The sequence below is a fragment of the Sarcophilus harrisii genome, chromosome 6 (assembly GCF_902635505.1).
Source record: "Sarcophilus harrisii chromosome 6, mSarHar1.11, whole genome shotgun sequence".
NCBI classification, from domain to species: domain Eukaryota; kingdom Metazoa; phylum Chordata; class Mammalia; order Dasyuromorphia; family Dasyuridae; genus Sarcophilus; species Sarcophilus harrisii.
Genome location: NC_045431.1, coordinates 158450083 through 158474639, shown reverse-complemented (window position 1 = coordinate 158474639; position 24557 = coordinate 158450083). Strand labels below are relative to the sequence as shown.

General features: G+C 35.5%; 1 protein-coding gene across 4 annotated transcripts in view; it reads left to right on the top strand.

Annotated features, from left to right (window-relative positions):
- The window catches only part of LIN54 (lin-54 DREAM MuvB core complex component), an 87219-nt gene that overhangs the window by 2015 nt on the left and 60647 nt on the right, over positions 1 to 24557 (top strand). For 2 of the 4 annotated variants that reach the window (XM_031943390.1, XM_031943391.1), the window contains exons 1-2: positions 528 to 590; positions 21771 to 22505. In XM_031943390.1, coding sequence (XP_031799250.1) covers positions 21807 to 22505 — 699 coding nt within the window. In that variant the 5' untranslated portion in view covers positions 528 to 590; positions 21771 to 21806. Of the gene's footprint in view, positions 1 to 527; positions 591 to 18600; positions 19468 to 21770; positions 22506 to 24557 lie in introns of those variants that run through there. The other 2 variants (XM_031943389.1, XM_031943392.1) reach the window with 2 other exon arrangements.

The following is a 24557-nucleotide window of genomic DNA, read 5'->3' as shown; positions in this document are numbered from 1 at the left end:
TGATCGTATCTATTTGAACCCGCATTTGCCGAAGACATGCTTGGGTCTCGCCGCTTCTCCTAGTGACCAACTGGAGCTGGTATTTTCCACCTGGAAGCCGGGGGGAAAGGGCCGCTTTCCCTGGGGACTGTGGAAATTTCTATACTTAAGGTGTTAGAAAATTAGTAAACTGGAAATGAAAAAACGCCCGCAGCTAGGTCGGCTTTCCCTCACCGGGAAAAGTGAAGTTTGGGTCAGGAGATTGCCAAACAAAAGCCCGGGGCGCCCAGCCGGCGTCAAGGGCTCGCCCCGCGGCGCGTTTGAAGGTTGGCGCGGCGCGGGGGCGGGGTTGGCGGGGGGGGCGTGTCCTGGGATTGGGGGGCAGGGGGCGCCGCAGAGCCGCCGCGGGCCCGCGCCTGCCGTGCCGCCGTGCCGTCGCGCCGCCGCGCTTCTGATGACGACGTGAAAATGGCGGATCTTTCGAAATCCAATCCCGGCCCCTGACATCCCGGCGGCGGCGGCGGTGGCGGCGACAGCGGAGGAGGAGCCCGGCCGCGCCGCGAGCTGCCGGCCCGGGCCACCGGAGAGCCCGCGGTCCGAGCTGCCTGGAGGTGAGGACGACGCGTTGCCGCTGCCGGGCGGGCGCGGAGGGGGAGGGGATCGGAGCGGAAGGGACCGGGCTGGAGGCCCTGATCCCCGGCCGGCGCCGTGCCGGGCGGACTGAAGGGCTGGGGCCCCTCCGTCCGCGTCTTGCGGCCCGAGCCGCTCCGAGCATCCGCGGCCGCAGAGCTCTGCGGTCTGTTGTGCGTGTTGTTGTTGTTGGCTGGGGAGCGGGACGTCAAGTGCGCGGCGGAGACTGTGGGGGGGGAAGTGTTGGAGGGTGACTGTGCTTCTCGGAGTCGGGTTTGAGGTGGTGACATTTCTAGTGCACCAGGGCAACGGAAGCGTTTGGTGCCCGGACCCTGTGTCTTCCCGATTGGGAGCTGCAGCCTCTGTTTAGCTAGGAACATGCTTAGGGAATTTAGATAAGTAGGTACCTCGATTTCTATTCTGTCATGGCAGGTCAGTGCTTGGCTGGGAGAGTTGAGCAAGGTTTGTCTTTTCAATAATGTATGTTATCTAAAGAACCCATAAAAGTCACTGTTCTCCAGGTAATCGTCTAAGGGCCATTTAACAAGTATGTTCCCACTTTGCTCCTTTTAAGTATCGTTCTGAAAAGAGTATAGGTTAAATTTTTGAACATTTATTTGTAGTGGTCTCTGAGAGCCTATTCTATTGCTCTCTTTTTCCTGAAATTCATTTAGTTCAGAGTTTAGTCAGTAATTATGTCTAGTAGAAAAAATATGTTCCAGTAGATCTGAGTTCAATTATATAGATATTCTTTCCCAGTATTGCATATTGTAATCCATCTTTGCCTGCCTCATGCTATTTGACTCATCCACATCCAGTTTCTCAGTCCACAAGAAATTACAAGTTAAATTACCTTTGCATTATTTATTTATTTTATTGCTGCTCTTCCTTAGATTATTAAAAACTGCTTTAGTTACCAGTGATATGACAGATGTTTGTTATAGGTCATCATAGGTGCACAGCAGAGACTTGTACAGGGTATTGTGAATCCGATCTTTTTTCAAGATGCTTTTTTTTTTTAATGTTATGATTTCCGAGGGTAAATTTAAGTAAATATTATAGTGATGTTCCTAACTTAAATAAATTTCTATGTGTTGATCAGATCCTATGAGTTGTAGAGAAAATTTACAGATGCATAAAAAGGAAACAGGCAAGTTTACTAATATACTAAATGTCCTATTTATATTGTGTATAATATGAAACTTATTTTAAAAATTATATCCTAAAATTTGTATATCATATGTACATACATCTGGACATAATTTTTATTTTTGTTTTTTCCATTTGCTGGTATTTATGAACTTTTGTTATCTCTCATGTCCCTCTCTTCATTGAACAATTTAAAAGGACAAAAAACTAAAACCCTTATAGCAAATACATGTAGCCCAGTAAAACAGATGTCTGTATTGTCCATGTCTAAGACGATGTCTTATTTTGTATTTTAAGTAAACTAATTCTGGCAAGGATATAGGTAGCATGATTCATCTTCAATTCTCTGGACTGGTGGTTCTACTAATCAGTTCTAAAGTCTGAAAGTTTTTTTCCCCCTCTATAATGTTGTTATTAAGTAAATTATCTTAGTTCTGTCACTTCATTTTACCCAACTACTCCTTAGATTCCTTTGCTGGATCTTTATTCAGGTCACAGGGACTCTGTCCTGAGCCCTCTTTTTCCTCTGTATTATTTCATTAGTTCCCATGGATTCAGTTATCTCTATGATGATTCTTAAATCAAGCCCTAAAATCTCTCCTGACTTCCAGTTTTGCATATCCGATTGCCTGTCACATCTTGAACTGAAGTCATGAAGACATCTTCAGTATGACCAAACTTACCTTCACAATGTTCTCCTTCCCGCAATTCACCCTTGCAAATTTCCCTGTTACTTTCAAGGATACCACCATCTGTGCAGTCCCTTCAGAGACCAGACACCTACCCATATCTAATCTTTTGCCATGTCTTGTTGATTTCAACATCTCCACAAAAACCCCCTTTTTTCTGAGGTTTCCACCTTCTCCCGATTCAGGCCCTCATCCCTTCATACTCAGACAATTACAATGCTATTTGTATAGTAGCTGCTGGTGGGTCTGCCTACCTCAGGTCTCTCTTTACTTCAGTCTATCTTCTATTCAGCCACCAAAGTGATTTTCCTAAAGTACTGGTAGGGACATGTCACTTCTTACTCAAGCAAACTCCAATGGCTCCCAATTGTTGTATACAAAAGTTGTTTTATGTGTTATCTCTCATTAAATTTGAGCTCCTGGAAGTCAGGAGCTATCTTTTGCCTTTCTTTGTATCCAGTGCCTGACACACAGTAGGCACTTATTTTTTTATTGACTGACTTTATTTTCGCAAAGATCATAGAAGCCTTCCCAGTTTGTTTGGTTTTTTTTGAAACCATCCATTTCATCATTTTTGATGGCACAATTTGTTCATATTTGACAATTTGTTTAGCCATTCCCTGATAGATAGGCACACCTTTAGTTTCCAGTTTGGACATTGATTTTCATGGTGTAGGAAATACAAATATGTAAATTCCTATAATATTCCTAATGCCTCCCACTGTTTCTGAAGCTCCAGCTTCTTCATGGAGATATGGATAACTTGTGCTATTTCTTCCTTGCTGCCACATTTGTATCGAGCCCAAGAGAAAACAGATAAAACAGAAAGGGAGTGTTAAATCAACATCTCATCTCTTCAGCTCCTACTATGTTATTTGCAGGTGATACAAAGAAAAAAAGAAAACGTAGTGTCTTATGTGATGACTTAGTTCAGAATCTGAGAGATGATACAGAAGAGACATGGCAAGCATTGTGTAGCAAGAGCTAGTTCCAGATTCATTCAAATCCCAAGTCTGACATATCTTATCTAGGTGATGTTAGACATATCCTTAATTCTTCAACACCCCTGGCAAGTAGAAGGATCTGTTTTGATAGAATAGAGGAAGCTTCCTCATGTGAAGTTCATTATGCCCTAGAAAGTAAGAGTGTGAACAAATAAAAGTCCTGCCTCAAAGATCATCATTTAATAATTGTGACCATCACATATAATTTTTCTTAAGTTAATAAATTTTATAAATAGGCCTTGCATTATAATTTGTTCAATACCTGATGTGCTATATCCTATTAATAATTATATGACAAGTTAGATTTTGTAAAAGGAAGTTAAATTATTGTAGTAGTTAACCTTTTTTTTTTTTTTTTTTTTTTTTTTTAAGGACTTGCTTAATATTTCTGCCCCTATAGACAGAGGCAAAAATGGCTCCTGCCTTCAAGGAACTCGAAGTTTAATAGGGGAGAAAAGTAAACAACTATCTACAAACAATTGGATGAGTTGGCAGTAATCTCAGAGAAATCACTAACATTTTAATATATGGATAAACTATAAAACTTGAGATTAAGCAAAGCAAAATATATACCCATTAGTGGCAGTATAAAATTTTAGATGGATAAATATTGGTTTTAAATGGACATAAAATTACCATCTTTGACATAATATCTATTAAAAAATTTTGCAAAAAAGTAGTACATTAAATATTTTCCATGCCTATTTTCCAATAAAGACTAGCTCTTAAAATAAAATTTATTTTTTTCTATTGAAGCTTTTTATTTTCAAAACCTATGCAAGGATAATTTTTCGGCATTGATCCTTGCAAAACCTTGTGTTCCAATTTTTCCTCCCTTTCCCTCTACCTCCTCCCCTAGATGGCAAGTAATCCAATATATGTTAAACATAGTAAAAATATATGTAAATCCAATATGGGCATATATGTTTACATAATTATCTTGCTGTACAAGAAAAAATAAGATCAAAAAGGAAAAAAAAATGAGAAAGAAAATAAAATTCAAGCAAACAACAACAAAAGAAGTGAAAATGCTATGTTGTGATTCACACAGACCCCCATAGTCCTCCTCTTTGGGTGTTGATGGCTCTCATCATCATAAGATCATTGGAATTGGCCTGAATCATTCATTTCATTGTTGAGAAGAGCCACATCCATCATAATTGATCATCTTATAATCTTGCTGTTGGCATGTATCATGATCTCCTGGTTTTGCTCATTTTTCTTACCATCAGTTCATGTAAGTCTCTCCAGGCCTCTCTGAAATCATCCTGCTGATCGTTTCTTATAGAACAATAATATTCCATATTTCTTATTTCCATAATTCCATAGAATTCATATACCATAACTTATTCACCTGATGGGCATCCATTCAGTTTCCAGTTTCTTGCCACTACAAAAAGGGTTGCCACAAATATTTTTGCTAATGTGGGTCCCTTTCTTTCCTTTAAGATCTCTTTGGGATATATAAATCCAGTAGAAACACCCAGCTTTCTTTTAAAATAAATTTCCTTTGCACTGAGAAATTTAAGAGATCAACAAAAAGTACAGTAAAGAAGATTTTTATATGAAACTGAACTCCTGAATACAATTCGATTTTTTTTTTTTTTTTTTTTTTTTTTAGTGTAAATTTTAAGATAGGAAGAAAATGGCCCTGCTCATCTCTTTCATGCCTTCATGTAGAGGCATGGGTGGAGTTTAGTGTTGGTTTAGTGTTTTTTGTTTTTGTTTTTGTTTTGATGAGGCAATGAGGTTTTGAGACTTGTTTGGTATCATACAGTAGGCATTAATTGCTTCAGGGTGAATTTGAACTGCAGGGCCAATACTCTTATCTATTGCTAGATCTAGTTGCCTCCTCTTTTGTACTTTTTAAAAAGTATTTCATTGATGTTCTTCCCTCTCTCCCTGCTCCCTATCATCTCTATTTCTCCCTTTCACTCTCCAAATAGAAGGTCTCTGGTTTAAAAAAAAAAAAAAGTATATAATTAAATGAAAGATCAACATATTGGCCATTTCTGAAAAGGTACGTTTTGTCCCAAATCTCTTGTCTTATCAATTTGCTACTAAGAAATGGATAGTGTGTTGCATTCTCAGAAAGAATAACTTTACAAATTTTAAGTAATAAAAGAAGTGTTTCAAAAATTTTAGATGGAATTTTGATGATCAATTATAGTATCTTTAAGCTGAACAAGTTTTGCAAACTTGTAAACCTGATATATCAAAATAGTCTACAGTTTCTCAACTATTTAGTTGGCTTTTACAGTGGGATGTCATTATTTTATTTGAAGTATTATGATTTCCTAGAACACTGAACATTTGTATTCTATTGAAATGGAGTCATAAAAATATTTCCAAACCAAGTAGAAATGATTCTTGAGTTATTTGTGGCATCATTGCCCTCTACTGCTATGGATAGAGAATTTAATAATTTAACATTAAAACCACCTTGCAGTTTTGAAAACGTGTATATTGACATTGTATTGCATTATATGTGTCACATTTATTTTATTGGGTTAATATGAACTCAAATTTGTTTGTCCTGTTTGCTTCATTATCTTACAGCATTTCCAGAACTTTTATGAAGTATAAATAAAAAGTTTGTAAAATTGAGTTCTTGTAGTTTTATGTGGCAATATTGTAAGACAAAGTACTATATGAATACCATTGTTATATAAATGTTTTAAGATCAACTGGTTAGTCGATAAGGAGGGGGCAGCCTGGTATAATGGAAGATCAAATAAAAAAAAAAGGGTTTAAATATTGTCTCTGAATTTTACTAGCTTTGTAAAAAAATTTTAAAAACTAAATGAAAAAATGAAAGAAAACATTTGTTTACGGTATGGAAAGGATGAGGAGTACAAATAGAAAAATAATATAGCTTCTGTTCTCAAAGAGCTTACATGCTGATAGGTCAGGGATTTTTAACCCGGGGGTCTATGAAACTATTAAAAAAAAAAAAAATGGCTATTTTACTATAATTATTTTTCTCTGTAATCCTGTGTATTTTATTTTCTGCATTTAGAAACATTCTCAGATGGAGTGCATGGGCTTCGCTTGATCTGCCAAAGGGGGTCTATGATACAAAAAAAGGTTAAGAACTATATTAAGGAAAAAATTCATTTATTTCTATGGTTTCTAGAGCTATTAATGAAAACAAATATTGTATTTTCAGCATCTATTCAATATCTGTTGGATAGTCAGCATCTATCATTACCATTCACAGTTTTTATTCTTTGTTACCAACATGATTTGTTATATTTAGTGTCTTTATGTTGAACTAACCCCACATTTATATTTCTGAATTAACATAGTCATTGCGGGTCACCTTCTTACTTATGTTGTAGTGTACTTGCTAGTATTTGGTTTTAATATGTTGTATCACTGTTCATTATAGATGTTAATCTCTGCTTTGTTGGTGTTGTTTTTTTGTTGTTCAAATATGAAGGCCATATCATAGATAAGGATTGAAAAGGTACCTTCTGTTACAAACTCTAAAAATCATAGAAATAGACTTTCCTAAAATAATAAATAGTATTTATCTAAATCCCCAAACAACTATACGTAATGGGAAAACGTTAGAAGTCTTTCTGGTATCAATTAGGAATTACTTACACTACTATATGAAGTATTAGAAATGCTGGTTATAGCAATGAGATAAGAATTTTGCAGGTATTTTGATGTATTTAGGAGTCAGTTAAAACTATTTGTAATAACTTCAGCACAGTTTCAGTCTATAATATAAATCAACATAAATTATCATCATTCTTTTATATAGCTAGTAAAACACAGCAAGAACTAAAAAGAGAAATTTCTTTAAAAATAATTACAGAACCAAAAAGTGTTTGGGAGTATTATCTTTCAAGATTCACCCAAGAACTATAATGAATACAAAAATAAGGACAGACCTAACGGATTATATGAATACAGAAATAAGGACAGACTTAAATAATTGGAGAAACATTAATTTCTCATGCATAGGTCATGCTGATATAATACAAATACTTAAAACAGTTTATTTATTCAGTTCTGTACCTACCAAAGAATATTTTATAGAGCTAGAAAAATATAATAAAATTCATCTGAGAGAATAGAAGGCCAAGCACCAGCCCCGAAGTCAGGAGGATCTGAGTTCAAATTTGGCCTCAGATACTTAACACATCCTGGCTGTGTGGCCCTAGAGAAGTCACTTAACCCCAATTGCCTCAGCAAAATAAATAAATAAAATAAAGAAAAAGAATAGAAGGCCCAGAATCTTAAAGGTAATAATGAAAAAGGAAGAAAAAAAAGGAACTTTATCCATTTCAGATATCAGATATCCATTTTAGATACTACAAAGAAATAATCGTAAAAATGTGGTACTGGTTTAAAAAGAGGTTGATTATTGTATACTGAATATGAATTCAACAAACATGGTAGTATAGTGTTTTATAAATCCAAGTTGTTAGTGGGGAGAGTGACTGTTGGGCAGTAATTACTGGTAAAACTGAATAGCAGTTCAACAGAACTTCTATTTAGATTCAACACCTCACACCACATACCAAGATAAATGGAAACAGGACTTAGATATAAAGTCATACCATAAACAAGGAAGATATTACTTCTTTTGGAATTTCTCCAAATTTGGAATTTGGAGAGGAAGAGTTCATGATGAAATAAGTTATAGAGAAGATCACACAAGATAAAATGGATAGCTTTGATTATATAAAATTTTAAAGTGTTTAGTGCAGTAAAAATTAAAAGGTAAAACATAATTGGGAAAAAAATCTTTGGAACAAATTTCTCTGATAAAAGTCTTATTTTCTAGATATACAAAGAACTGAATTAAATGTGTAAAACTAACAGCCATTCCCAAATAGATAAATCAGTGATCAAAGGTTATGAATAGACAGTTTTTAAAAGAAGGAATCCAAGCTATCAACCAGCCATATGGAAAAATGCTCCAATAATTAGAGAAGTTCAATTAAAGCAACTTTGAATTTCTACCTTATATCAGTCTGACTGACAAAGATGACAAAATGAAAGTGACATGATGGAGAGCTGAAGGAAAATCGGTAAGTGCACCATTGTAGCTTTATATTAGAAAAACCATTTTGGAACGCACTTTTGAGCTGTGTTTAGTAAATTAGCAAACTGTTCCTTCTCTTTGATCCAACTAATCTACTACTAGACATATACCCAGAGGAGAGCAAAGAAAGAGAAAAAGGCTCCACATGTGCAAAAATATTGGTAGCAGCTCTTTTTGTAGCTCCAAATGATAAACTAAGGGTCTTTCTTCCTGTTGGAATGACTAAATAAGTTGTGGTATGGGAGTGCAGTAGAATAGTTTTTATGTCATTAGAAATGATGAAATGAATAATTTCATAGAAAACTGGGAAGATTTTATGAACTGATGCAGAATAAAGTGAGCAGAATTAGAACAGGTGACACAGTGACTACATTATAAAGCAACTTTGAAAGACTTTAGAATGCTGATCAGTGAAACAAACTTCACATTCAAAAGAATGAAACATGCCATTCACCACCTATCAGAAAGAGACAAACTTAGATAAAGATGCAGTCAGTTTGTACTTAGATTATGTGGGAATTTGTTTTGCTGAACTATGTAAATGTGTGTTATAAGGATTTTTGTTTGATGCATTTAACTTAAAATCTTTCTCAGTGAAAAGTTAACTCTTTTTTTTGGGGGGGGTGTATATAAGGCAATTGAGGTTAAGCGATTTGCCTGGTGTCATACAGTTTGTTTTTTGAAGAACTCTAGGAAAAGGGGGACCATATTGGAGATTTCAACTTTAGTGTTGGGGAAAAAATCAAGGGTCATTAGGGTAGAGAGGAAAAACAGATGACAAATGGTAATACATCTTCTTTAGTTATAATAATAGTAACTAACATTTGTAAAGCACTTTAAAGCTTAAGATAGCACCTTACACATATTATCTCATTTGAGTCCCACTACACCCCTGAGAGTACTATTATTTTACAGATGAGGAAACTCAATATGAAGAGAAGTGACTTTCTCCTTGATAGCACTTCTAAAATGGTGAAAAGCCTTTAAGGCCATATCAATTAATGAACCAAGAAGTATTAGTTAAGCATATGCTATGTGCCAGTCACATGAAGAATAGTTGAAGGAATTGAAAAGAAGAGGTGGAATCGTATTCTAAGAGTTGTCCTTTGGAAGAGGGAACACTACCATTATTCTGTGGAAATCTTCCCACCCTACTCACCACTATACACCAAGATGTATATTTTAGACTGCAGATTTAGGGTTGATTTAAGGAAAAGCTTCTTAATAATTTGAGCTACTTAGAAGCAGAGTGAGTTACCTCAGGAGGTCAGTAGAGGTCTTCAACCTAAGGTGACTACTTGTTGAGTATGTGGTGGAAAAGAGTCTTTTTCATGTTAGGACAAATAACATCTTTAATTTCTTGGAACTCAGAAAATCTGTGATTTGATTCTGTAGCCTCTTCTATACTTAATTTTTACAGTTAATGGTTGGAATATTATATTTATCAATTCACCTAAATAGATATCCATATTTCTAGCTCTGGAAGGAATAAATGTGCCAATTGATAAAAAAAAATTATAATTTTACTTTGAGGGCAACTAGATGGCACAGTAGATACAGCACCTGAATTCAGGAGGACCTGAGCTCAAATTGGGACTCAAGACATTTAACACTAGCTGTGTGACCATGGGCAAGGCTTTTAACTCCAATTGCCTCAACCAGAAAAAAAAGAAGAAAAAGATTATTATTTTACTTTGAAATAAAAATTTTCATCTTATTTCATTTTCTTTGCCTTGTGGGTGAAAAAAAAAAAAAAACTGCACTTGTCATTCAATGTAGCTTGGTCCTTGAAGGTTTCCTTAAATTCTCAGCCTTCTCTTGATAGCTTGTCAAAATCTTTTCAAATGCAGACTCTGTTTTCCATTTGTATCTAAAGATTTGATAAATTTTGCTGTCTGTGCCTTCTACTTTTCATTGATTTTTAACAGTTAAAGCTTAAGGACACACCTTTTTGGTTTTCCACTAGTGGACCCTGATGGTTCTGGAAGAGAAAGTGAGCCCTCCCTCACTTAAATCCAACTCATTTGCAAATTATGGCATCACCTTGCTGATGTTATGTATGTCCTCTTCTAGAAAGGAAGAGCAATGATCTTGCTTGCTTCTGAGTAGCAGTACCATTTGCCCTTCTGAGTACATTAGGGAACACACAGCTTCTTTCCTTCTCTCTTACTCTTTTCTTTCTCTCCTTCCCTTCTTCCCTTCGTTTTTCCCTCCCTTCCCTCCTCTTCCTCTACCCACTGAGGGTGTACCTGTGAGTGTTCTGCACAAAGGAATGTAAATTTTGATCATATATTGGGGCTTAAGGGTTACATTTATTTCTTAAGGACCTTATCTTAAATCCATATCTCTCTATCTCTTTTTGATTGGTCAGCTATAGGTTTCATGCCAAGCCCAACGGTCCTTGTTTGGACCCTGATGACTCAGAGTAAACGTAAATAGGAGTTGTTTCTGTTTTGGCCAGAAACCCTGAGGGTCCTTCCCTTACAGATTGATTTTGGGTTTGTTTGTTTGTTTGTTTGTTTGTTTTTGGACTAGATAAAAGAGGCCATTCTCTGCTTTATTTCTTACTAGTTTTAATCACTGAATGGACATTTCTTCAATCAAACAAACTTGGGAAAGACCTTAAAAATGTCAAGGCTTCCCACTGTCTCCCAGACACTTTTCCAGTCATTCTGAAACTGGACTCAGATGGCTCTGAAGGAGAAAGTGAAGTCAGTGAGTTTGCACAGCCCTCCCACATGTTAATCCAATTCTTTACAAGTCATGGTCCTCTTTTTGAATGAGAAGGAAGGACAAACAAAAGGACACCTTTCCAAGTTAATATCTAACCATTAACTATCAAGCCTACATCTTTCAGTTTCCTTATAAGAGTAACATTTATTAAATGTTTTGATGAAATTTGTCAGGTTAACAAAGTTACCCAAAAATGAGTTTAGTCCTGTACTGAATCTTTCTCTGCAGAACTTTTTTTCTACACATTCACTAATCTCCAATAATATCTTCTAGAATTTTGCTAGAATTTGAAGTCAAACTCACAGGCCTGTAGTTTGCAGATTTCACTATTTTTCATCTTTCAAACACTGGGATTTGCCTTTTACCTCTCTAGCTCCCCCTTACATTCTCCAAAGTCTTTCCAAGACAAAGGTATCTCAAGTATCATAGTTTTGTTTGTTTTTTTAAAAGATACTTTTTTTTTTTTTTTTTTTTTTTTGGCTGAGGCAATTGGGATTAAGTGACTTGCCCAAGGGTCACATAGCTAGGAAGTGTTAAGTGTCTGAGGTCAAATTTGAATTCAGGGCCACCCGACTTCTGAGCTGGTGCTCTCTATCCACTGTACCTTCTAGCTGCCCCAATTATCACAATTTTTACAGTATCTTTGTGTATATGTAGTCTGGGCCTGGTGACTTGAACTTTTCAAGGACAAATTAGTGTTGTCTTACCCTATAACAACGAAATTTCTTGAAGAATTGGGGATCCATTGTATCCCCAGTGCCTAGAAGTTTTTTTGATATGTTTGTTGATTGCACTTCCTTGTAAGCCATTTTTATTGTCTCTTTTCCAGTCTTGAAGTCTGTTTGGTTGGTTTTGGGAAAGAAAGCAGAAATAGATTAAAGAGTTAATTAGTTCTGTCTCAATGGAACAGTGATATTAATGTGGATATTCATTCCTCATATAAATGGCAATTTATCCATACTTTTGTCCATGATCATTCATACATTGCCAGCAAAGACTCTATTTACCATACTAAGGCATCATCTTGGTCTTTTTACATTTCTGAGACTATCAGTCTATTCTCTGTCCCTGTTATAGTTTTTACACATATCTTCATTGAAATTCTTTATATTTCTTATATAGTAAGTCTTCATTGCAAATTATATATCTATAGCTACATATCTTTGAAGCCTTTTTACAATCTGAGATTCTGTGATTTCATATATTTCAATTTCTGCTCTGCTATAAGATCCCAAGATTTGTTTAGTTATGTTTGGCCTCTATCCATCTGTAGGCAGATTGATGTGTGTTAACACCAAATTCTCTTTTCTAAGTGGACTAGATAGGAATTAAATATGCTATTACCACTTTAGTCTCTTCTGTGTATTCAGATTTGGGTAGGGACATGCTCCTGAAAATGAGGTTCTTTTATTCAAAAATTACCATTTTTATAATAGCCCTTCAAATTTTTGAACCTAGTGACTACTCTTCTATCCTTAAAGCTTAAAGCTTTTGCTTTTCTTGTTTGTGTTTCAACATAGAAAATAAGAAGGTATAGAAAAATGAAAAATTTTTTTCATCCTTAGTAACTGGACAGATTTTATAAACATTTGACAATACTTTGGTGCTTTATTGGATTTACGGTTTTACTGCTGTGGATAGTCCCTCCAGTAATATAGTTTGAAGTCCTTTTTGTCTTTTTAACCTTATGTAAGTCTTTTCCACATTTTATCTATAAATGATTGGAAAATAGTAAAGAATTCAAACATAGCATAGTGTAAAGAGCACTAGATTTGGAGTCAGAGCTAATTCTAGGATTTCCTAGGGTTCAAATATGGGTTCAAAATCAAATAAGGTATTTTGCTTATATTAAATGTTTGCTTAATATCTGTGACAAGTAACTTAACTTGCCTAGGCCTCAGTTACACCTCTGTAAAATAAGGGGATTGAATGAAATGGCTTAAATCTATGATCCTAAAACTAGATTGTGTGTAGTCCATAACATAAATGACAAAGATACTTGGGCATAATGAACACTAAAATTTAGTAACAGAGTAATACTGCTTGTTAACAAAGCATTTTAACTAACTCTTCACTTTATCAGAAATTTCATTTTCCCAAGGTGGGAAATAATGTAGGTATAATAATGAATTTTAGGACAGCTTTTTTTTTTTTCTTTTTTTTTTTTAATTTAATAGCCTTTTATTTACAGGTTATATTCATGGATAACTTTACAGCATTAACAATTGCCAAACCTCTTGTTCCAATTTTTCACCTCTTACCCTCCACCCCCTCCCCTAGATGGCAGGATGACCAGTAGATGTTAAATACATTAAAATATAAATTAGATACACAATAAGTATACATGACCAAAACATTATTTTGCTGTATAAAAAGAATCAGACTCTGAAATATTGTACAATTAGCTTGTGAAGGAAATCAAAAATGCAGGTGGGCATAAATATAGGGATTGGGAATTCAATGTAATGGTTTTTAGTCATCTCCCAAAGTTCTTTCTCTGGGCGTAGTTGGTTCAGTTCATTACTGCTCCTTTGGAAATGATTTGGTTGATCTCTTTGTTGAGGATGGCCAGGTCCATCAGAACTGGTCATCATATAGTATTGTTGTTGAAGTATATAATGATCTCCTGGTCCTGCTCATTTCACTCAGCATCAGTTTGTGTAAGTCTCTCCAGGCCTTTCTGAAATCATCCTGTTGGTCATTTCTTACAGAAGAGTAATATTCCATAATATTCATATACCACAATTTATTCAGCCATTCTCCAACTGATGGACATCCATTCAGTTTCCAGTTTCTAGCCACTACAAAAAAGGCTGTTAAGGACAGGTTTTTATTTTTCTTTCATTTGTGGCTTTATCTTTCCTTCCTTCCCTCTAGGCAAGGCTGCTCAAAGGAGAGGAGAACTGCAAGACTCCTACTTCTCTTGGGCTGGCACCCTCCCTAGAGACACTTGAAGGCTGCAAGTTCTTTAGTCCTATCAGCATTGTCCAGTTTCCAGATCAATCCAAACAAACTCAGGTAGTTTAGTTTTTCATTCAGCACTGTCTTTACCTGAGGCATGTCCCTGAAAGAAGTATTAATTGGCTTTTCCCTGATGTTAACATCATTGTCAGCTAGAATTGGAGGGAATACAATTTTCTCCAAATTATAGTGCCCAGATAAGTTTCTGTTAAAATTATTATTATTTGCTAGGCATATTGCTAAATAACAGGGTCCAGGAAGAACCTATTTAACTTATAGAAGCTGGATCTGATCCTGTTTTTTAAGTATTCTAGATTTCAGAGTTAACTTTTCTGATATCTGACTTTTTCTATTAATTAGAAAGATTATCTTTCTTGAAACAAGCTTCTAATATTTCACTTTGAAAAATTGTTCTCAAACTTTTTCAATTTTAATCAATTTGTACAGATTAAAAGATAAATCATTGAGCTTTACTGAATGTCATAAACACTGGATTAGCTTTTAATGAGACAAGACAATGATAAAAACAGTTCCCATAACTTTTTCATACATAGGAAAAATAAATCTAAGTTAATTTGAAAAGAGTGAGAACGCTTATCTATCAGGAAATTTAGTCCTACCTTGCCACAGTTCATGAAAGAAGTCTTGAAGGAAACCAGGTCTTCTAAAAGAGAACTCCTGGAAAAGAGTGTATTCTGCCATGGGAAACGGAAAAGGGGATTGGATATGGCATTTAGGGAGAACAGCAGAGAGCCAACTTGGCTGGAATCGAGAGTGAATGAAGAGGGATAATGTAGTCAGCCTGCATTGTGTCCTAAGGGTGTTAGGGAACCACTGAAGATTCTTTTGGGAATGAACATGATTTGGTAGTTTTTTTGTTGAATAGATTGTGAGGGAGAGACTGTAAGCCAAGAAATTGTTCAGGAGACATTGTTGTAATTAAATAATCAGGTGAGATATGAAGGCTAACCTATGATGAACTTTCTCAGGAAGAGGAAAAGATGATTGTAGAAATAATGGAGCAGTTAAATGGATGAAATTTGACAACTGGTTAACTCTTATCAGCACCAGAGTTTCCTTTCCCTGCCTCACAAAAGATCTTACTTGGTCCATCATATCTAGACAATCCCAAGCAAAAACCCCTTTGCTCTAATCATCTTGTTAGCTACCCTTTCCCAGTCCTACTCATACCACTAATTCTGAAAACACTAAAAGAAAAGGTAAGTCATTTTATTGCCTGGTGTCTACTCACTACCCTTTGAACTTTCTTTGTCCCCCCCCCCATCAGAAAGTGAGCCAGTTGAGGATGGGTACTACTCTGTTTTTGTATCTGTGTCTCCAATGTTTAGCAAATTATCGGCACGTATTAAATATTTAATAATTTTTTTTTGTTTATTCATATGAAGAATGAGGGGAAGTGAAGGATGACTCAGTTTGGGAATAACTGTAAGGATACTGGTACCCTCAGTAGAAATAGAGAAGGCTGGAAGTTGACTTGTTAACTTGGAATCTGGGGACTTTTAAAGATATTTTGATAATTGCATTTCAGCTTAATTGGTTTACTTTATAATCTTATGTATTTTGTGTTAGGTATTTTAAAACATTCTTAGAAGAGACCTGCAGTTTTTTGCCTCCTGTGTATCCAATAGCATTTTTCGTTTGAGGTAGAAACTCTGGATTTTGTTGGCTGTGACATTGGTGGGAGTTTGTCTCTTCGAGCTCCTTTCAGAAAGTGATCAGTGGATTCTTTATGCTTTTCTGTTGCCTTGTGGTTCTAAGAGATATTTGTAACTTTGATGTATGATTTCTTGAAATATACTTTTTCTGCTTTTTTTTGCATCATGATTTTCTGGGAATTTAGTGGTTCTTAAATTACCTTTTCTTGACCTATTTTTCAGGTTGGTTGTTTGTGATATCAGATTATCTCACGTTTTGTGTTTTTTCAAGGTTTTTATTTTGCTGTAATATTTCTTGTCTAATAGGAGGATCCTATCTGGTCTTTTCTGGTTTTCAGGGAGTCCATTTTGGAGTAAGATTTACTATCACTTATGAGCTTCTTGTTCTTCATTTATTTCTTCCATAACTTTTTTATATTATTATTTTCTTGCTTCATTTCATTTTGGCATTCATGAAATCTTTGTGGGAATTTTTTTTTCCTTTAAGTAGTAGTTATGCAATTCTTCCTTTAAGGCTGAACTTTTGTGGATATCTAGGACAACAGTAGTTTGTGTTCATTTCCTTGCTTTACTCATTTCTTCACCTTTAGTTCAGGGCCAAGCTTTGGGTTTGTGTGGTAATCTCCATCCTTTCCTGGGGCTAGGTCCCCTGGATCTCAGGTACCACCTTCTATGTGAGGTCTTGCCAGCTCTGTTTATCCAACTACCTAGTGCCTAGGGCTTGCCACTCCTTCTTTTTGTATATGTTTATATGTACATTTCATTAGAATATGAGTCTTTAGTAATTTTGTTTAAATTCTTTGAAAAGTGCTATGTGCTAAGCCCAAATGGATAAAAATATAAAAGAAAGATAATCTCCTAAATGACCTTAGATTTTAATGGGAGAAGATGTCAAAAGGAGGGTGGTGGTAAAGGAAGATACCCATGCTAGAACTGGTGATAAAATCATGAATCAGAAGCATAGCTAGAAGGGAAATGAAACTTGGTTGACCTGGACCTGTATTCAGAGTGGATACCTGAGAAGAATCTAACAATCAAAGGGGACCAATATATTGGAGAGTTATTTCAGAGTAAGAAAACCCCAGGTGCAAATGGAAGTTCCAGTATGAGAAGGCCTCTGAATTATGGAAGGGACTCCCTTGCATATCTAGGACATTAGATACAGTTCTTGTATTATTTTTAATTTATGTAAGGTTAAGTTTCTTCAAAATCTTTTAATTTTATGTAAACATATAGGCACAATATTGTGGGCATATTGGATTGTGCTGAATTCAAGCAGTCAGAGTCAGAGTTATCTGAATTAAAATTCTCTTTGACACTACCTCTGTGACTGTAGGAAGATCTCTTAACCTTTATGTGCTACAAGCACATAAGTCTTATATAGTGATTTCTGGTGAAGTAATTTTCACACCAGCAATTACCTGTGCTAACCAAATCATAGTTCTTTAGACTGCATTTTCTTTCAACATATTGTTGTCTTTCTTGATCATTTAGTCTTTTTAAAAATTTTTAATAATAGGTTTTTATTTTCAAAATACATGCAAAGATAGTTTTCAACATTCACCATTGTAAAATCTTGTGTTCCAAATTTTTCTCCCTCCTTTATCTAGCAAGTAATCCAATATAGGTTAATTAAACATGTGCAATTCTTCTAAACATATTCCCAAATTTATCATGTTGCACAAGAAAAATCAGATCAAAAAAGAAAAAAGTGAGGGAAAAAAAAGCAAGTAAACAACAAAAAAAGTGAAAATACTGTGTTGTGATCCACATTCAATTCCAGTAGTACTTTTTCTGGATGTAGATGATTATCTCCACAAATCTATTGAATTTGGCTTGGACCACCTCATTGTTGAAATTGTTGAACTCATCTAATTGTTGATCATTTAATCTTAAGAAAACTTAACTCAAGGAAAATTATAGAAATAGGAAAGTATTTTGATTTTCTAACATTTCTAGACTAAGTCTATTTAGTTTCCATATTATTTTACTTTTGTTTCAGGTGTTCTGCAGTGACAAAACTGTTTTCTTAATGTTATAATGAAACTTTGTTATTGATAACAATCAAAGTTCTTTCTGAATAATGATATCATTTTACTTTTCTTAATCAGAAGTACTTATTAAGCATCAAGTCCTAAATTTACAAAGACAAATCAATTGGTCCCTGTTTTCTAAGAGTGTATATCCTATCAGGGTAGGTAGAAGTATACTAATTAGTCAACAAACCTTTGCTAATCCTCCCATATTAATTTTTTTCTTCGATTTTTAAAGTTATATTGTTCTCTTTCTAGTTTCATCATTAGATGAGATAATAATCTGGCTTTATTAATTCTTCAAGTTTTTTACAAACTTCACCCTTTCTCCTACCTATGTTTTTTTTATAAAGCTTTTAATTTTCAAAACACATCCATAGTTTTTAACATTCACCTTTGCAATACCTTATGTTCCAATTTTTTTTTCTCTCTCCCTTCCCCCTATCCCATGCCCTAGGTGGCAAGTAATCCAATATATATTAAACATGTGCAATTCTTCTATATGTATTTCCACAATTAACATGCTGCCCAAGAAAAATAAGATCAAAAAGGGGAAAAAAATGAGAAAGAAAACAAAATGCAAGCAAACAACAACAAAAATGAAAGTACTTTGTTGTGATCCACATCACAGTCCTGACAGTCCTCTCTCTGTGTGCAGATGGTTTTCTCCATCACAATATCATTGGAATTGTAATGTTCCCATATTGTGTAAGGCCTTGTGTTAAGAGCTGAGTCTATCAAGACAAAATTGAAATATTCTCTACTCCCCAGAGGTTTCAGACTAACAACACACAGACAAAATCTCTTAAGAGTGGGTGCTAGTATTCTGAGGAAATCAGGAAAAGTTGTCCTCATCAGTTCTAGGTTTTGCTAAAAAGCAGAATATGTTGTTTGGTTGGAAATATGTCATTGTAAACAATGCTTATCTTTAGACTTTCCAGGTGATGTTGTTCATTTCTCCCTGCACGTTTTCCAGTAACCTTTGGCCAAAACAGTTAGGCCCAGACCAGCAAGGACTGTGTAGGCTTGTGTACTTGCTTTATCCTGAACCTTGAAGATTTCTCATCCTGGGCATCTTAGATGACTGATTGGACTTCTAGATGAAATGTGACCATAAAACAAAGTTTTCCTGGACATGGTTCTATTACCAAAATGTGACTTTAGCCCAATTTAATTGGTCTCTCGAATAAGTAAACGAAAAACTATTTATTTAATGTGTACTATTGTCAGGGAATTGTACTGGGGTTACTGACACAAAAATTATATAGGCCATTCTTAAAGAGTTTAGATTCTGATAGAGGAAGACAAACACATACACATGAGGTAACAGCAGCAGGGAGAGATTGTTTTGGTTTGATTTTGTCTCTGAGATTATAGGTAGAATCATAGGATAAATGTTGACAATTTCTTTTCAGGAATGGTTGTGTTAATTTGATTTTTTTTCCCCAGAATAAAAGATGAAAAGAAGATAGAATGAACTGTGCTTGGTGTGGGGCCAGCTAGTTATTATGGTGAACTCCTACCAATTAGGAGAGCACAGTTCTAGGGAAGGTGAGTGGGTGGACTCTGCTTGGGGAACTGTGGACATGCAGTATAATAGTAGCTGGCAGTATACTTAGTGTTATCATTATTCTTTATCATCCAAATGGAGATGGATATGCTATTAATGTGATCATATGGGAGGATATTTTTTAGTGAGATTGAGTAGGTAACTCCCTCATTCTTAAATAACTTAAATTCATGTGTTTATATAATAACTCACTAGCATCTGTGAAAAACATAAAATGTTCCTGGGAAGACATAAGTGAGATGACTTTTAGGTATATGTACATGAAGATATAATAAAACTAGACAAGATAAAAGAAAAGTACATAATAATGAGGTATGTAAATTACTATTACCCTCACCAAGTCAAAGGAAAAGACCAACTTCAAAATTAAAGAACGATGAAAGGAGTGAATTCTGCTCACAGGGTGCCACACTATAACACTGTTGGTAAAACTGAATTGGTTCAGCTGTTTTGGAAAGGAGTTTGGAATTATGTTTCTAAAGTCACTAAACTGAAAATAGAGATGGAAATTAAAAGAAAGAGGAAAAAGACGACTGTGTTTAAAAATTATTTCTATTAGTGCTTTTTGCTATAGCAAAGAACCGGAAACAAAAAGGGTGTTCATCAGTTGGGGAATAGTTTAATAAATTATAGTATGTTACTGTAAGAAATGAAGAATGAGATGGTTTCAGAGAAACCTAGAAGAGTTGTGTGGAATTGATGCAAAGTGAAGTGAACAGAACCAGGAGGGTCTCTGAAGAACTTAAACTCTGATCAAAGTAATGACCAGCCATGATTCCAGAGGACTGGTGTTGAAAGAGGTACTAAATCAATGGTATAGAATAAATACATACATATGTGTTATACATATGTATTTTCATACATAGCTAACATGGAACTAAATTTAACTAAATTGTATTAAATTGCAAGGATTTTGTTTTTCTATTTTCAGTTTGGGAGGGGAAGAAGACTAACAATAGGGTTTTCATAAAAGAAAAAAGAGTCATTGAGTCATTTATAGAATTGCAGAGAAGAGTACAAAAGGAAATGTAGTCAAACAGGACAGCTCAAAAGTAAACTGGTACATAAGTGATATTTGTGGTGTCATACACAGTTCCCATTTTTTATTCTTGGCATATAGAAATGCACATTTATGTTTTTTGTTATGATATTTTTAAAGTTCAGAATAACAAAAAATAAATTTGATTTTAAAAACTCCCCACATGGGGCAGCTAGATGGTGCAGTGGACAGAGCACTGGCCCTGGAGTCAGGAGGACCTGAGTTCAAATGTGGCTTCAGACTTTTAATACTTCCTAACTGTGTGACCCTAGGCAAATCACTTAATTCCAATTGCCTCAGCAAAAAAAAAAAAAAAAAAGAAAACAAAGTAAAAAAATTTTAAAAACTGCCTAAGAATTCTGTGGAAAGAGTCCTTCCATTTGCGAAGACTGTTCTATCACCTGAATCTGCATTTATGATTCAAAAGCCTAGGGTAAATGGATTTTTTAATTTAAAAGTTTAAATGGATTAATCTTTTGCTACCTAGATAATTATAAAAGTTGCTAATAAAATTCAAGACCATAAGTTTGTCTCCCAGTTCCAACTTGGTGTTCCCAGAATACGCTCTTAGCTATTTTAGACATGAATTACCTAGTAGTTTTAGACTGATTGTGGTTTTGGCTTCCTCCCTTCCTGCCTTTGTTCCTGCCTTTCTGCCTGTTTGCCTTCCTTTTTTCTTTTAATTGAAATTATCAAGATTTAAGAATAGTTTAAAAATAATATAAATCATATAGGATATCCATTCCAATTGAAGATAGGGGGAAAGGGGAGGAGCGCTAAAACTTCACTGTCCTGTCTGATTTTTCGAATTGATAATACTGGGTTCCAGCCATATTCATCATAGTCTTAGATATCAAATAGATACTGTGACTGTTGGAGCCAACCTCCATCTCCCAGGCTCTGAACTCTCTCACATCACACCATCATGAACTCCAATTTCTCCTGCTGCCATTGTGGTGCTTGTTCCTTTCCAAATCTACAATTCACTATGTTGTCCTGTTGTAAAGGAGACTCACTTTGGCTAGGAACTACAATTCCCAGCAGTCTATGCTGCCAGATCTCAGAACTTTTCCCTTCTTGGAGGGAAAGTTGGTTTTAAATACCCAATTATGTTGGCTCAAAAAAAAAAATCTCTTTGGTAAGAATTTTCTTGGAATGTTAATTTTGTTGTTGCATAATAGTTTCCTTATTTGAAGCCCAGTTATTTCTTTTAGCTGATTTTTTTTTCTCCTATTTTCATTGTAGTATCTGATTATCAAGCTTCCAAGTGGAAGAACTATCATGGAGGTGGTGTCAGCTGAGGTGAACAGCTTACTTCCAGAGGAGATCATGGACACTGGTATAACTTTAGTGGAAGATGATAGTATTGAGGCTGTTATTGTTTCATCCCCAATGGGAGATTCAATTCCCATGGAAACGGACCTGCAAGAAATTGTCAACATAAATTCATCCAGTGAATCTGCAACCACAGCCATGTCTATTCCGACAGAACCAGTGACAGTATCTAGTAACCACACTAACAAAGTTGTTGGGAATACCATAGTTACAAAAACAGATTTGAATTCTGTAAAAGCAGCCTTTCCAAGTGGCCTTCAAAAACTTGGTGCCCAGACACCTGTGACTATATCTGCCAATCAGATTATTTTAAACAGAGGATCTCAGACATCTGATCTTAAACTTGGCAATCAAACAATTAAACCAGATGGACAGAAGTTAATTGTAACAACTTTGGGCAAGTCTGGCCCACCAATTGTTTTAGCACTACCCAATAACCAGCTGCCCCAGACTCAGAAAACCACATCTCAGACACAGTCAGGAGACTCTAAAGTGCAATCTCAACAAATCAAAGTAGTTACTATTGGAGGAAGGCCAGAGATGAAACCTGTCATTGGTGTTTCAGCACTGACTCCAGGAAATCAACTGATTAATACTACAACTCAACCTTCTGTGTTACAGACTCAACAATTAAAAACAGTGCAGGTAAAAAAAAAAAATTGTCTATTAAGATGCATGTACATTGATAAGTTGTAAGTATGTATTTAGGTTGGTTTATATTCAGCTCCTTCACAACAAATAACTTTTGAATGTTGCTTTTAGTATATACATAAAAATAATAATACTTAATGTATAGAAAGATTTTCAGCTTGTAAATTAGCTAGCTAAAGAAGTTTTCTTTGAATTTAATTTTGAACATTTAAATATGTATTTTGTGTATATATGTGGTTTTAGTGGAAGTTTTTTATGCATGAGAAGAAACATTCTTATTAACTAGTTACCAAGAATACCTTTTCAGGAATGGAACAAAATTTCGTCTTTGGTAATAGAGATAAGCAGATCTCTGTCCCTTGACTGTGGATCACTGTGAACCTTAGCTTTGGAGATCCATTGTCCCTGCGCCTTTTTTTGCTATGTCATGGGTGAGACACTGAAATTGAAGGTAACCTACATAAGATTAGCTGCTTAACTCTTATGATTTTCTTTGTTCTCAGTAAAGATCTTCCTTGTCCACTGAAGCTTTTCTCTTTGGGATGTTACTCCTACCAATGCTTTGGGGTTCTACTTTTTGTTATTTCCTGTTCACACTTGGCTTCTCTCTATGATCCCCAAATGGCTTGTAATGTGCTCTTTCAGATTCAGTCTTCCAAGTGAGGATGAGAAATGGAAGCTGAATATGAGGCAAAAAGGAAGCTTAGACAGGTTGCATGGCTAAGTTGATAAATATTAAGGGTTCTTTTGAACAATGTTTTGTAACTAGAACCTTGTTCTCCTGAATAACTTGTGTTATTAGACTGTCTTCCTGTCACTTTTCATAAAATTATTATTATAAAATGTCTTTTTACATCAATTAACATCTATAAAGAAACTTCCAAACCTGGAGGTGTAAGCCAAGACATTTAGACTTATGGAAAATACTCAGCACAATAATAATGATCAAGCTCATATTTACATAATGCTTTAAGATTTGCAGAGTGTTTTACTTAAATTATCTTATTTGATCCTCACAGGAGCCTTGTGAGGTTGGTACTATTATCCCCATTTTACAGATGAGGAAACTGAGGCTGAGAGAGGTTCAGTGACTCCACAGCTAGTAAGTGTCTGAGGCAAGATTTGAACTCAGGTCTTTCTGACCCTGTATCATTTAGCTTCCCCATATATTGCAAAGCCCATACATTTTATTTTATCCCTTTCCTTTTTCAAGTGTACAGAATATTTATCATTTCACACAATTCCTGGTTATTTGGTTTCCTCTAGCAATCTAAGGCTGTTTTCTAGGATAGAAAGAGCCGAAGGCCAATAGCTCTTGGTTAGTGGACTCTAGGAAGAAGGTATAATCAAAGCCTCAGGAAGAACTCATTGTTCAGTTTGTTACTCGAAAGGTATGGTCACACTGAGACCCAGCTGTAGCTCCATATACTGCACAGAACATAAAATGTACATTGACTAGAACTTTCTGGGGTGATTTAGAGGCCAGTGGTCCCATATATAATACTGCAGGTCCTCTGAGGTAATTGTGGCATAAGAATCATTGTGATTATCTATAAGAAAAAAATTGAATATGGACAGTAACTCTGGCAGTATGGGATAGTGAGTAGAGAGCAGGCTGTGTATGTCTGTAGAGCACCTTAAAGTTTTCAGAGTGCTTTAAATGAACTTACCCTATTTGGTTACAAAACCCCAAGTTGTAGCTTCCACAGGCATTACTGCATTTTATGGATGAGGAAATCAATGCCCTCTACCCCCTTCTAATTTCTGAGAAGAAAGTTACCTTTCTCATTAAGAGTAGACCCCTTTTTCTTTGTGCCCTCGATCTTGTCCCTTCTGAGCTTCCTGGAGCTTAAGAAGACCTGAGTTCATGTTCTTCCTTTGACACAGATTGATGATACAATCTTGGGCAAATTGCTTAGTGACCTAGCACCCCAGACAGCTCTCAGATCTTAGAACTATTAGAACTGCATCAGTAGAGGGAGTTTACTCATTTGGAGTTCATTACAGTAATGAATCACTGTTCTAGAACAGATTTTAAAAATTGTT